General features: G+C 48.2%; 1 protein-coding gene across 3 annotated transcripts in view; it reads right to left on the reverse strand.

Annotated features, from left to right (window-relative positions):
- Positions 1-15,377, reverse strand: part of OTOF (otoferlin) — a gene marked incomplete at both ends in the record, with an annotated part of 86,931 nt that overhangs the window by 63,733 nt on the left and 7,821 nt on the right. For all 3 annotated transcript variants that reach the window (XM_080712076.1, XM_080712074.1, XM_080712075.1), the window contains one exon: positions 8,993-9,051. In XM_080712076.1, coding sequence (XP_080568202.1) covers positions 8,993-9,051 — 59 coding nt within the window. The remainder of the gene's footprint in view (positions 1-8,992; positions 9,052-15,377) is intronic.

The following is a 15,377-nucleotide window of genomic DNA, read 5'->3' on the forward strand; positions in this document are numbered from 1 at the left end:
TCTAAGGGAAGGGAGGGGAAGGCTGAGGTTCATCCATGGAATTACTACCATTGACCCTGTGTACATAAGTGATTATATCAACATCAGTCTCAGTACCCTGTAATGGGGAGGGGAGAAATGGGGATACAGGGGCACCAAATGCTGTGCGCACGTGTGATATACATTATGATGTTAGACTATAATACACCAATAAAAGCACATTGTTAAAAATCATAAATAAATAAAATATGAATCATGTCAGTCACCAGGTTGAGGGGTGTCTTGTTACGCAGCACAAGATAACGGTGACATTACCCCATGCTCTCTGTGGCTCTAAGTGTCAGACTTGTGTTAGGGCCACCAGCTCTTTTGCTTCTCTTCTTCACTTTGGCTTATGATTGGCGAGAGCGGGGATGGGGCCGAGACCCAGGTCTTGGTGTGGTTCACTGGGGTCTCCCTGCACCTGCCGCAGGGCTGGCGCACAGTAAGTACTCAGTGAACAGGTCTCAAATGATGGGCCTGACTGTAGTACCAATCCTTACTAGTGGAGCATGCTGGGGCAGGTTGTGCACCTCTCTCTAAAGTGAGGGTGACGCGGTATACTGCACTTTTGGGGTAACTGCGAAGCCAGCCAGGCACTCCGTGTGGAACAGGGCCAGGCCTGGCGGCTTGGTGACAGACACTTCCAGATTGCAGGGAGCGTCTGGGAAGGGGGCACATCTCCAGCTGGGCGGCACCAGCACGATCCTCTTCCTGTGGCTGTAAAAGCTGGGGGTGGTGTTTTCTGTTTCTGGGGGTGCCCTAGAGTTTGGGTCAAGGAATTCCAGCGGTCCATCTAAGAGCCCACTCTGTCTCAGCCCTCAAGCCACAAAACGTTCGCCTGGTAACCTGGGGACTCCGGAGCTACGCCAGACCTCGCTGCCCAAGATGTCTCGAGCCAGAGGATGTGGGTAACACAGAAGTTGTGGGCATGAAGGGGTGTTTCCTAGTCCTGGGGATGCTTCTGGATAGTTCTGGAGACAGACACTGGCTTGAAATAGCAACCTGCAATAGGACCATTGGCGGGAGTAGGGAGATGGGTATTCTGGGTAGGGGAAGGAAAGAGGATCTCTGTCAGGAGAGGTCTCGGAGCCCTGCAAGTGATCATTTGTGACCCAGTTCACCAGCTCCAGGTTCAGCCCTGACCTGGCCGCTGCTTGGCCAAGATGCCGCCTTCCGCACGCTATCAGCCCCAGGGATCTGGGGCTCTGCAGACAGGTGTCCCTGTTGTGCGCTGGAGAATGATCTGGATTGTGCCCAGCTTGACCACCGACCAGCCCTGGAACCTTCCTCAACCTACAAGATAGCATCCTTAAGGGGAACTGAGATGCGCTGCAAAGAATTGGGGTGAAATGTAAAGAGACCGTCTCGGGAGCTGGAAGACCTGGGTCTATATTCCGCCTGTCCTCAGCCGGTGGTCTCGGTCAGCTCATTTCCTCCCCCTACACTTTCTCTTTTCACTGTGAAACAGGAGGCTAAATGGGGTGATCCCTAAGGGCTCTTTAAGCGATCATGTCTGTGCCTTGCCTACTTCTTTTGCCAGGCCCGCGCTAAGAGGGTGCCCATGCTGCCAGCCCTGCTTTGCCCTCCGGAGCCGAGCGCAGGCCCCTGGTGCCAGTGCCAGCTGGTGGATGCCTATGCTTCGCCTCATGCCTTTATTCGGCAGTTTTCTCCCAGTCCCCTGCTGGGTGCTGGGCAGTGATGAAAAGACAGGCCTTTTCCTGCCTCTAGGAAGCTTACGGCTCACAACTTCCACCTGCAAGCAGGAGTGGGCAGATGGGGCCAGGTCCCCTGTTCTGCCAGCCCTGGGGGGCTCACGCCGTCCGTCCTCTCCTCCAGGCTCAGAAGTCCATGGTCCATACTTGTCTGTATCGGGTCCATGTGTGCTGAGCTCTGTGAGGGCAGGTCTGAGTCTGCCCCTTTTGCAAATGCCCCCCGGTTCTAGAAGCACATAGACGTGGGCTCCGATCCTGGCATGGCTCCTCCAGCCCTGGGATGAAGCCTGCCCAGAGAGTTTTAGGGAGCATGCTGTCTGAGCAAAGCTCTCGGCCCTTCTCGCCACAGTAAATAGCAGCGCTCCGTTGTCATTCTGGCCTCTCCTAGGGGTTCTGGTCCACACAGCCTGTGTTAGAGCCAGGCTGCACCAGCTTGCGGTGGACTCCGTGGCCGCAAAGGCTGGGCCTCCTTCGCTCTCTCTCAGGTCCTTGGGAGTTGGAGGTTAAATGGGGGAGCTCAGGTTCCCGCCTCTGGGAAAGGGGAGACTGCCAGGCTGTTTCCAGCATTGTTATAGGAGCATTGTCTTTCTCCCAGGTCCTGTCCTGAGCACTTGGGTTGCTCGGTTGCTCGAGAGCCTCCCCCCAGGAAGCAGGGGAGGGGGAGGGCTTCATGTTCATGCACACCTGCTCTGTATCAGCAGCATGGCGTTACTGTGAGAGGGGCTGTCACAGTCTTTTTTTTTTTTTTTTTTTTTGGCGGTACTGGGGTTCCTGGAAGCCCTTCTACCTCCGGGCTACACTCCCAGACCTATTTTTTTATATTTTGAAACAGGGTCTCGTAAGCCAGCGCGGCTGGCTACCTGCGTGATCCTCCTGTCTCTGCCTCCCAAGCGCAGGGATTACAAGCGTGCGCCACCACGCCCGGCTTGTCACAGTCTTCTGATGGCAAGGCAGGAAGCCTGAGCATTGGGAGTCCTGAAGCATTCCTGCCCCACCCCATTAGGTGCCAGGGGGTCCCCATTGTGTCCCTGTGGGCAGACAGCACCCTTCCCAATAAACACCCCTCCTTTCCAACTGGTGGTCACCGCTGTTAGAGCATTTGTCACAGCTCCCTGGCTTCTGCCCCTCCCGGTGGTCTCTGTACACACCCCCAAAGGTGACCTCGTTCCTAAGTTCCTGTTCAGGCCATTCTCCTCTCTCCAGGGTATCTCTAGCCTAGGCCTGGCACCCCTCAGGTGCCCAGCACACGGGACAGTGGAGATGATCTCCACCTGACCTGTGCTGGGCAGCTCTAGGGAGAGGAAGGACACGGTGATTAACTTTGAATGCCATGTTTATCTGTGGCTCAGGTGTCCCGGGGCAGTGCATGGAAAGCGGTGGCAGTGCCTGTGGAAGGGGCATCAGGTTGCTCCTGGCCTGGGCCTGGGCTAATCTGTCCCCTGGGAGTCTCGGGAGGAGGGAGTTGGAGGCTCTGCCTGGCTGATTAGGGAGAGAGGCCAGGTGGGGCAGGCCTGCGAGGAGCTGGGCTGGGCTGCTCACATCCTCACCAACCAGGAAACCAGGAGGGGAGGGAGTGGGGAGCCGGCAGCCATGCAGTGGGGCGGCCTGAGCCTCTCAGTATGCCATGGTGGGTTCTCACTGGCTCGGTATGCCATGCTGGGTCCTCATGCTGGCTCAGTGTGCCGTGGTGGGTCCTCCTGCTGGCTCAGTGTGCCGTGGTGGGTTCTCATGCTGGCTCAGTGTGCCATGCTGGGTTCTCTGCCACAGCCACCCCTCATCTTGATGATGATGACGATGACGATGATGATGATGGTGATGATTTGTGGCACTGGGGATTAAATCCAGGGACATTCTACACCTGAGCTACATTCCAACCTTGCATTTTTAAATTTTGAGACAGGGTCTCACTAAGTTGCTGAGGGCCTCGCTGAGGTTGGCTGCAAATCTACCATCCTGTCTTGGCCTCCCAAATACTGGGACTGTTGGTATTTACTACCACACCTGGACCATCATTTTATATTTCTTTATTTATTTTTATGGTACTGGGGATGGAACCCAGGGGCTACACTCCCATACCTATTTTTTATATTTTATTTGGAAACAGGGTCTTATAAGCTGCTGAGAGCCTCACTAAGTAGCTGAGGCTGGTTCTGAACCTGCGTGATCCTCCTGTCTCATCCTCCCAAGTACAAGTGTGCACCATCACACCCGGATCAAAATAAAATTTTAAAAAGGGCTGGGATATAGGTCAGCAGTAGAGCACTTGCTTAGCACGTTTGAGGCCCTGAGTTCAATCTCCAGCAAAACACACACACACACACACACACACGCGCACACACACACACACACACACACACACACACACACACACACACATTTATTGAGAAACAAGAAGGGCTGGATACAGTGGTCTGTGCCCTCAGAACAGGCTACTTGGAAGGCTGAGGCAGGAGGATCATGAATCTGAGGCCAGCCTGGACAACATAGTGAGACCTTGTCAGAAAAAGAAAAGAAAAACCAAACAAAAAACAAGCTTAGCACTTAAGCTGGGAAAGGGGGCACTGGGCAAAATAAAATCAATATGGAGTCATTAGAAAAGGTCAGAAATCAATGACATGAAGAGACTACCACCATTACCAGAGGAGATTAAGGAAAACTAAAGCTGGTTCTTTACAAAGATTAATAAGTGGATTTTACGTGAGGACTGGCCAAGAGAAACAGAGAGAAAATACATGTAAATAAAACATGGAATAAAAAGGGGGGGCCTCAGCCGGGCGTGGTGGCGCACGCTTGTCATCACCGCGCTCGGGAGGCGGAGACAGGAGGATGGCGCAGGTTTGAAGCCAGCCTCAGCTACTTAGTGAGGCTCTCGGCAACTTAGTGAGACCCTGTTTCCAAATAAAATAGAAAATAGGTCTGGGAGTGTAGCCCGGAGGTAGAAAGGCTTCCAGGAACCCCAGTACCACCACACCAAAAAAAAAAAAAAAAAAAAAAAAAAAAATTCAAAATATTAGAATCCTATATGTGCTAATAAATTTGAGAACCTAAATAAAACACTAGCATGCCTAGGAAACTATCAAAATCTCAAGTTAGTGTAAGAAGACAAGTAAACTGAAAAAAGAGTTGAAGAGTCTCCCTCTCAAAAAAGTCTAGACTTGGATCTTTAAAACTATTTTTTGTGGTACTGAGGGTTGAACCCAGGGACATTCCACCTCTGAGCTACACCTTTAGCTTTATTTTATATATGTGTGTGTGTGTGTGTGTGTGTGTGTGTGTGTGTGTGTGTGTGTATTATTTTTTTTTTGAGACAATGTTCTTTGTTCTAATGCAGAATTCCTTTGCTCACTAAGTTGCAGAAGGCCTCACTAAGTTGCTGAGGCTGATTTTGAGCCTGCGATCCTCCTGGCTCGGCCTCTCAGGTACTGGGATTACAAGCAAGCGTTTTCCACCTTTCCTTCATTAGACTTGGATGATTTTACATTTGGGTCTTTCAATATGTCAATGAAGACCAATTTCTTTTTTTTTTTCTTTTCTTTCTTTTTTTTTGTTTGCAGTACTGGGGATGGAACCCAGGGGCATTCTACCTCTGAGCGACACCCCCAGCCCTAATTTTTTTATTCTTTGTGTTTGAAACAGGGTCTCACTGAGTTGTGGAGGGCCTCGCTAAGTAGCTGAGGCTGTCCTTGAACCGTGATCCTCCTGTCTCCACCTCCCGAATGCTGGGATTAAAAGCGTGCACCACCACGCCCGGCTTCCAATTTCTATCATATATGCTGTTCAAGAAAATTTTAGGTAAATGATAGTGTAATAGCAGTTAGAATAATATCTAACCAGAAATGAATACATTATGAAATATATTAAAGGAATGAAATGTGATGACCTTGAGTGATACAGAAAGAGCCTTTGATAAGGTTCAACAACGTTTTATAATGAAAACTCTGAGTGAGCTAGAGAGACAAGGAGAGAGAGAGTAAAATACTACTGCAAAAATCATACTTGGTGATCAAACATGAGACGCATTTAATCCCTTTAATTTTGGGAAGGAATGCAGAAAGGACAGCTATCACCATCGTTGTTTAAGGTAGAACTAGAAATCATGACCAAGTTTCTTTCTTTCTTTTTTTTTTTTTTTTTGGTGGTACTGAGGTTCCTGGAAGCCCTTCTACCTCTGGGCTACACTCCCAGACCGATTTTTACATTTTAATTTGGAAACAGGGTCTCCTAAGCCAGCGCGGCTGGCTTTGAACCTGCGCGATTCTCCTGTCTCCGCCTCCCAAGCGCGGGGATGACAAGCGTGCGCCACCACGCCCGGCATGACCAAGTTTCTATAAGAAGACAAGACGTAATGGAGATAAAGATCGGAAAGGAAGAGATAAAACACATGTTTTGTAGATCATATGCTCATATGCATAAGAAAAACAGAATCAGTATACAAACTATTGAAACCCCTAAGAGTTCAGCAAGGTTGCCAGAAAATAAAAGGGACTTACAAAAGAATTGAAAGCAATAATGAACTAAGAGACTGTAATAAAGTAAAGATACCATTTCACAACATCATCAAAACTATAAAGTATCTAGGAATTAATTAAGAATATATAGATTTCAGCCAGGGGTGGTGGCACACATCTGTTGTCCTAGTACTTGGGAGGCTAAGAGAAATATTGAAGGTTTAAGGACAGCCTCAACAACATGGAGAGACTCAGTAACCTGGTAAGACCCTGTTTTAAAACAACAAACAAAAAGAGGTTGGGGGTATAGCTCAGAGGTAGAATGCGCGCGCGTGTGCACATACACACACACACACACACACACACACACTATAGACTTCTATATAGAAAACTTTAAAAAATCTAGTAAAGTCTAGTAGATCATTTGAACAGACGATTTAATATTATAAACAACATCCTAAATTAAAATTTCAGTTCAATGTCATCTTAATCAAAATCCCAGTTGGCTTTGGAAGAATTTGGTAAACATTAACATTTATTTGGAAGAATAAAAGGTGTACATATAGGTCAACTTTACAAAAGAAAGAGTAAGAAAAGAGAACTTGTGCCAAGCATGTGGCACACACCTATAATCTCAGTACTTGGGAGGCGGAGACAGGAGGATTGCAGGTTTGAGGACAGCCTCAGCAACCCTGTTTCAAAATAAAAAACAAAAAGGGCTGGGGTGTAGTTTGGGGTTAGGACACCTCTGGGTTCAATCCCCAGTAGAGATTAGTGAATAAAAACACACACACAAATAAATAAGAAAGGGGAGTTTGCTTCCCTAATATTAAGGCATACAAAAGATCCATATTTGCCGGGAGTGGTGGCTCACGCTTGTAATCCCTGTGCTTGGGAGGCGGAGACAGGAGGATCGCTCAGGTTCGAAGCCAGCCATGCTAGCTTAAGAGACCCTGTTTCCAAATAAAATATAAAATAGTTCTGGGAGTGTAGCCCGAAGGTAGAAGCGTTCCATCCCCAGTACCACCAAAAAAAAAAAAAAATAAATAAAAAAAAATCCATATTAATGAAGCCAATATGGCAAGGTTCTGGAGCAGACTAGACTAATGGGATACACAGAGGGCTCTGACACAGACCATAAGTGGAGAGAAGTTAGTATGAGTTAGTAAGCTGATGTTAGGAAGAGTGGCTCCTTATATATAGAAAAGCAAAACTGGACCCCTAAGCTGTGTGTGAGAGAGAGATCTATAATATAGCAATTTAAGAGATAAAACCAAAATATCAGAAAATATTGTAGAATATATATTTGTCTCCTAGGAGAGGGTGACAGGAGAGAGAGGTCTTCATTAAAGACTTCTTCAACCAAACTAGAAAGCTTGTCAGGAGTGATGACGTTTGTTCAATGAGGGGCACCATGGACTCAGTCTGTAGACAGAAGACAGGCTGGGAGGTCTTTTCAATATTTTAAACTAACAGGGGTCTATAGCAAGAATATGCAAAGAAGACTTACAAATCAATAATGCAAAGCCAGCCATCTCAACCAGGAAAAGGACGGGGAACAGGGACAATTTACAGAGGAGGAAACCAAAAGGCTAAAAGCACATCAGGTGGTGCTCGAAGCCATTAGTCATCAGAGCAATGTAAATTAAAACAACAAGGAGATATCACTGTGGGACCATGTCAAGCTAGGAAGCTGGGGACGGGAATCTTCCTGCCCTACTAATGGAAGTGCTCTACTGGGTCACATGAAGTGTATGCAAATGCTAGGAGCCAGCGGTTCCAGATCCTGGCGCACATCCCAGAGAATTGCTCACACAGGGACAAAAGAGACATGTACAAGAAAACACATCGCCTCCTGATGGGAGTGAGCTGGAGGCAAGGTGGCCCCTCTGAGGTGGAGCAGGCAGGTAGGATATATAGGGTGACCAGTTAGCTCATTCTGGTTTCCCCAAATGTCCCCAGTTTTAGCATTGAAAACCTGTGTCCCAGGAACCCTCTCAGTCCCATGCAAACGAGGAAGGTTGGTCCCCTGCATACACTTAGCACATTTCCATTAAAGTAAACACATACACGCTCACAAGACAACAGTACAACTCTTGCAAGGACACAAAGGAAACCAAGAGGTGTTGATTCTGTTCACTAGGATGTTTGTACACAGAGGGGATGAGACTAACAGAATATATATGGATGTACCCATCCAAGACAAGAGTGGGGCCTCGTGAAGACCAATGGGACAGGGTACCATAAACCCAGGCCAAAGATTTCTACGTTTAACCTTCTGAGACTGCGGTTCGAACAAGCTTTCTGGGGAAGCGCGGTGGGCGCACCTCCGTGTCTCCACTTCAGGAAGCTCTGGCTGCCGAGGAGGGAGGGGTGTGCCACGCTCTTACAAAGGGGAATGGCATGTGAAGCCCCTGTGGGGTTGGTCTGTGTCCTGCAAGGGCTCCCAGGAACTCTGGAGAGGGAGCCCCTGCTCCAGTCTCATGGAGGCCTCAGCCAGAGCTCATGTTCAGGCCTCTGGCTCTGTGGGTCCTTCTTCCAGAGGAAGTGGACAGGCCTTGGAGGTGGCCTGGCCTGCCATCCTACTGCATGGGCTCCTGGGCAGCGGCTCTGAGGAGACTCTGGGTGAAGGCTCTACCACATCCTCCCACTGCCACCTCCTCCCTGGACACAGGGAGTGATGGCGCTCAGAGCAAGCCAGCGCCTGGGATGGGGACAGTGTGTACCCAGGAGGGCAGGGAGGGCCCTGCTTCCCTCTGGGCTCAGCGCCACCAGGTGGCCTGAGGAGAGAGTCCCGGACACGATGCCTACCTCGTCGAAGTCGGCCACATCCTCACAGTTCTCCAGGACCCGGGAGTAGAAGGACTGCCCTGTGTGGGGAGAGAGGACCAGTTAGATGGTCTCGACAACAGGCTGGGGTCAGCGTCGACCTGGACTCAGCCTCACAGCAGTTGATGCACAAACCCTTGCTGGGCACCATGGGACCCCAGGACTTTGCAGCTCTGCAGGGGAGACTGTGCCTTTGTTGCCTCTTACCGGGCCCTGAAGCTAGGTGGGTAAGGCCATTAGCCCCATGGGGCCCTCTTGCCTCCTGCAGCCCCTCAGCTCTGCTGCTGTCCAGGGCCCTGCCACTGCAGCAAAATCCTGCTCCTGTGGCTGGCACTTTTCTCGCCTGCTGAAGGGGGTCTGTGATGCCTAGTCACCGCCTGCAGCTACCCTGGGGCGTCTGCCCAAACGAGGCCCAGGACAACCAGTCAAAGTCCAGACTGTCGCCCATCAGCCTCCTCCCCCTCCCCCAACATCCTCCCCCATCTTTCCTCTTCTAGAAGCCTTTGCAGTGATGGAAGTCTCAGGTGACATCTCTCTCCCCTGTAGTCTCACTGGCCCCTCCTTTCCCTGCTGGCCCAGTGGTTTTTAAGACTCAGGTGCTAGCCCTAGTTCAAGAGAGAACTGGCCCCTGTTGAGGAAGGCAGGTTTGACATGGGCTTTACCAGAATAGAGGAGAGCAGGAGGGTGGAGTGTGTGTGTGTGTGTGTGTGTGTGTGTGTGTGTGTGTGTGTGTGTGTGTGGTGGGGGCAGGTAGGGAAGGATTGCTATAAAGCAGAGCCATCCACACAGAAAAAATAGATATGAAGTAGACAAGATGGGAAAGAAAGAATCTTTAGTGCTAGACAGGGACAAAATAAAGCAAAAAAAAAATATATATGAAGAAAAAAATCCCAACAATGTGTGCTGCTGGCGGAGGAGAAAGATGCACAAGAGGCGGCGCCTGAGCCTTCAGCTTCTGCTAATTTCTCCCACAGGCAGCACACAACGCAAATCGGGAATCAGGTGAGCCTAGTGGTGCGTGGGGCTTCCCGGAGGCCCTGCAGCTCTCCAGAGGCCTCTTCATCCTGGAGGCTCAGCTAGGCTGTGCTCAAGGCCTCTGCAGTGAAGACGGGAAGCCAGGCCTTGGAGGTAGGCAGGGGCCGCCAAGGGAGTGTCAAGTCTACTGTGCTTGAAACACTGAGTCCCAAATCTTCCAACCCTCCGCTGCTCATGTAGTGCCCACAGCCCTGATGGAGAGGAAGCACAATTCTGTGAAATTAGGTGCTGCACAATTTATACATCAGGACTCTGGGAAGGCGCTAAGACCTCATTGACTCCGGCTCTGGGGAGATGGACCTGGTGAATATTCTAAACAGGATGAACTGAAATCAATCTCTCTCTCTCTCTCTCTCTCTCTCTCTCTCTCTCTCTCTCTCTCTCTCTCTCTGCCTCCCTCTCCCTCTCTCATCATACAGAAACAATGAGAAAATGGTCAACCTTTTAAGAAAACAGAACATCCTTAAGCCTTTTTGAAGAGCCACTTCTTCGGAGAATATGTCTGCCTGTGGCAGCATCACTCAGGTGGTCTTCTGCCTTCACTGGGGCCGAGCCAGGGCCCTCCAGCATCCGTTTGAAGTTACCAGTGGGGATGACAAGCCCCCGTCTTGTTTTAGGTTCATTTCTACTTAACATCGACTTCATTCAACACCAGTCTTATTGACATTTCAGTTTTGTTTTAAGTGGCTTTCAAACAAAATCATTAAAAATCCCCATTTCCAGCTTTCTTGCTACAGGAAAGATTGAGAAGAAAATGGCCTCTTCCCTGCACGGAGCGGCTTTTGTGGACCCAGGGGGAGACAAAAGTGAGATGGAGAATTGAACAGCGTCTTCCCTCCCTGTGAGGTGGCTGCCCCTTGGTTTGAAATCCCCTCCACCCCCAGGGGGCAGTAAATGGGCTTTGAATTGCAGATCTGTGCTCCAAGTTCAAGGAGGGCCACGACAGGCTACCTATCCATCCCAACCGGGAGGGACTGAGGAGCCCAAGGCTTAATAGAAGTAACTTCTATGTATCCCCACTGCAGCTCGCCTCCTTGATGCAGGCACGCTCAGCACTGACATGCAGACAGCGTGCTGGCTTCTCCTGTGATTGCAGGATACAGAAGTCCCACCTGCAGAGAATATAGCTCTCTTTCCCAGACAATTTACCCTGCTAGGGCCAAGTCTTTGAGAAAAGGCAGGTGCGGGGGGACACTGTCCCGCACATCTCTTCGTGTCCACAGCGAGGAGGTCTCCTCTCCTGGTCGGTGAGCTCTGCATGTGACCATGTGCAGGAGACTTGTGTCAGGGTCACTGGGATCTGGATGCTGCCTTTAAGAGTTTATGACAATCCAGAAAGGGGGCTATGTCATACCTCAAAAAAGACTTCTACAGAAGGCGGCATTTGGTTGTTGCCATATGAAAAATATAAAGTGAGGTTCATGAAACGGAGAAATGGCTATCAGCCCGGCAGGTCAAGGAAGGCATCTTTGAGACATGGGGCTTGGACACTGGAGAACAGATGGACTCTAGGCACTGGAAGCAGAGTCCAGTCTAGAGCCTGTAAGCAGAGAGACAGGAGGGAATTCCAGGCGGAGAGAAGACTGCATGCCAGTGTTTAAAAGCGTGGAGCAGAGAATGGAGTGCTGAGACGCTGGACACAGGGCCGAGAGTCCCAAAGGCGAAGGGAATAAGAAAGAGGTCCGTCCACAGGGAGTGGCCGTGGAGGGAAAGAGCTGAGGGGCCTGGGGTCAAATGCCGGCCATCTAAAGTGGAAGGGGCGGGTCCAAGGCCAATTCCAGCGACGCTGAGGCTTTGCCCGGGCCCAGGCCTCTGGCCATCGCCCCAGCAGAGCCTGCTGCTCTTACCTGTGTAAGCTGAGAAACCGCAACCGCGATTAGCACTCCATGGGATTCAGACCCTCCGCTGTTATTTCCTCCCCTTATTTAAAATAGTCACATCTCAGCAGGGCACGGTGGCGCACGCCTGTGATCCCAGTACTTGGGAGGCTGAGACAGGAGGATGACAGGTTGGAGACCAGTGGGTGGCAATTTAGCGAAATGCTATTTCAAAATACAAAATAAAACAGGACTGGGAGTGTATCTTAGAGGTAGAACACCCCTGGGTTTAATCCCCAGTATTCTACACACAATAAATAAAAATAAAATAAAATAGCCAAGGCTCATTGTGTGACGGCATGGGCGGCTGTACGGAGCTCAGCAGCGCCGGGCGTGCTCCCTTCCTCTGATCCTCCCTCCGCATGGCTGTCTGAGCAGGCCCTGCTAATCTCCACTCTCCCCTCTCCTGTTTCTTTTGAAGGCTGGCTACTCCCAAGGATGAGGAAGCAGGGCGCCAGCCTCCCTGTGGGGAGGAAACAAGGCCAGGCCCGGTCAGGCTTGGGCCAGGCGCTGCGGCTCATGGCCTGGGCGCCCTGCCGCTGGCTGTCCGACCCCTTGGGGTCACAGACACCACATCTCATGCGACCATTGCAGCCAGAGGCTGTTTTTGAGAAGGTCTGAGTGAAACCTCAAGTCCGTATAAGTACAGGGTGAGCAGTACAGAGAGAGGGCACCCGGGCCGGGGTGCGGAGTTCAAATCCCACCTCCACCGCTCGCTAACCCCGTGCCCTTGAAGGAGTTGCTAACTTCCCTTTGCATCCGTGTTTTCTATACAATGGAGGGGGGTGATAGCGCTTAGAATAGCATCTGTACAGTTTATTACTCAATAGGAAATAGCTATTATTTTATTAAATACTCCTGTCTTTCCTTTAACCTTTAAGTTATGTGCTAAATATAAAAATGATCTCCTCTCTCATGAATCATACGTATAGTCATTTTTAGTAGCATATAATCAGAAGTAATTTTTCCTCGCCTTTTGTAATATTTTTTAAGTTTTAGGTATTTTAGATGCCATTATCTCTTCATTTTAGGATTAGCCAATCATGATATATAGAACATTTCCCCCAGAATATTCCCTTGGGTCTTTTTCCAGCAATTTCTATCTGCAACTATTGGCAGAAAAACCACTGATCTGGTTTCTATTACCAAAAATTAAGGTTTTGTTTTCCTTTTTTTTTTTTTTTTGGTGGTACTGGGGATTGAACCCAGGAGTTTCTGATCTACATCCTCAGCTCTTTTTATTTTTAAACAGGGTCTCACCGGGCATGGTGGCGCACGCTTGTAATCCCCCTCACTTGGGAGGCTGAGACAGGAGGATCGCACAGGTTGGAAGCCAGCCTCAGCTACTCGGTGAGGCTCCCAGCAACTTAGTGAGACCCTGTTTCCAAATAAAATATAAAATAGATCTGGGAGTATAGCCCAAAGGTAGAAAGCCTCTGGGTTCCACCCCCAGTACCACCAAAATAATAATAATAATAAAGCTGGACGTGGTGGTGCACACTTGTAATCCCAGCGCTTGGGAGGCTGAGACAGGAGGATCGCGCAGGTTCGAAGCCAGCCTCAGCTACTTAGTGAGGCTCTCAGCAACTTAAGTGAGACCCTGTTTCCAAATAAAATAGAAAATAGGTCTGGGAGTATAGCCCAGAGGCAGAAAGCCCCTGGGTTACACCCCTAGTACCACCAATAATAATAATAATAACAATAAAAATAAAACAGGGTCTCAATTAAGTTGCAGAGGCTGACCTCAAACTTGTGATCCTCCTGTCTCAGCCTCCAAAGTATTTTGCCTGGCTGCCAAAGATTAGTTTTGTCTGTCTTAAACTGAATGTAAATTGTCCCCACAGAGTATACATTTTTGTGTCTGGCTCTTTTGATCAATGCAATGCTTTTGTGATTCATCTATATTTTTGCCCACATTGATTGATATTGTCATCCCTCAGTATCTGATGGAGGGGTGGTGATGTCTTAGAACCAATTTTTCAAGAATACTCAAACCTGTGAATGCTAGCATGTCTTATAGAAAATCTCCTAGCATTTACTATAACCTATACACAGCCTTCCATGTGCCTTATATCATTCCTAGATTACTTAATACCTAAAACACTGTGAATGAGGTATAGTGTACTGTGTTGTTCAGAAAAAATGGCAAGATAAAAATCAGCATATATTCAATAGAGATGTATTTTCCACCAAATATTTTCAATCCTCAGTTGATTGAATTTGTAGACGCGGAACCCATGGATACAGAGGGCCAACTGTAATTCTTTAATTTTTATTGTTGTGTAATATTCCATTGTATGGATATGACACAATTTGTTGATTCATTCCTCTTTTGATAGACTTTTTCCCATGTTGGGCTACTATGAGTAAAGTTGCTGTGAATATTCTTATAAAATTCTTTTTGTGGGCATGTAATTTCATTTCTTTTGGGGAAATACCTAAGAGTAGAGTCGTTGGATCTTAGGGTAGTTATTTATTTAATCTTATAAGAAATTGGCAAACAGCTTTCCAAAGTGATTGTATCATTTTCCAATTCTCTCAACAATGTAAAATAAGTTTCAGCTGTTCCACACGATCACCAACATCTGGTTATTTTACATTTTTAGCTATTTTAGTGCTCATGAGATAGTATCTCATTTTAATTTTTTTGATTTTTTGTGGTTCTGGGGCATTTCATCTCTGAGCTACACCCTCTATTTTTTATTTATTGAAATGTAATAACAAGTTTAATCTTCTGAAGTATATATTCTAATGGTATTTTTTAATGTAGTCACCAGGTTGTATGACCATTGCCACTGCCTGATTCCAGGATGTTTTTATCTTCGGGCAGGAGGCTCCGTTCCCATGAGCTGTCACTGGCTCTTCTCCCTCCCGTAGCCCCGGCAGCCACTACGCAATCTACTTTCTTTCCCTATGGACTCACCTATTCTGAACATTTTTATATAAATGAAACCATACAGTATATGGTCTAACTTCTTTTATTTAACATGATTTCAAAACTAGGGTTTAGCTTGCTTTTCTTTTTCTAGCTCCTTAAAGCCAAAATTTAGATCATGGATTTTATACTTTTTTTTTTCTGCTACAAATATTTAAAACTATAAATGCGGATTTGTTATATTTCTGTTAAAAATGTCCTATACTTTCTCTTTTGTTTACTTCTTTGATGACAGGTTATTGTTCAATTACAAATAGAAAGAGCGCGCGCGCGCGTGCGCGCGTGTGTGTGTGTGTGTGTGTGTGTGTGTGTGTGTGGTACTAGGGGTGGAACCCAGGGGCTTTCTACCTCTGAGCTATACTCCCAGACCTATTTTTTATTTTTTATTTGGAAACAGGGGCTCACTGAGTTGCTAAGAGCCTCACTAAGTAGCTGAGGCTGGCTTTGAACTTGCATGATCCTCCTGTCTCAGCCTCCCAAATACTGGGATTACAATGGTGCACCACCACGCCCAGCTCCT

Source organism: Muscardinus avellanarius, assembly GCF_963383645.1.
Source record: "Muscardinus avellanarius genome assembly, chromosome: 15".
Lineage (NCBI taxonomy): Eukaryota > Metazoa > Chordata > Mammalia > Rodentia > Gliridae > Muscardinus > Muscardinus avellanarius.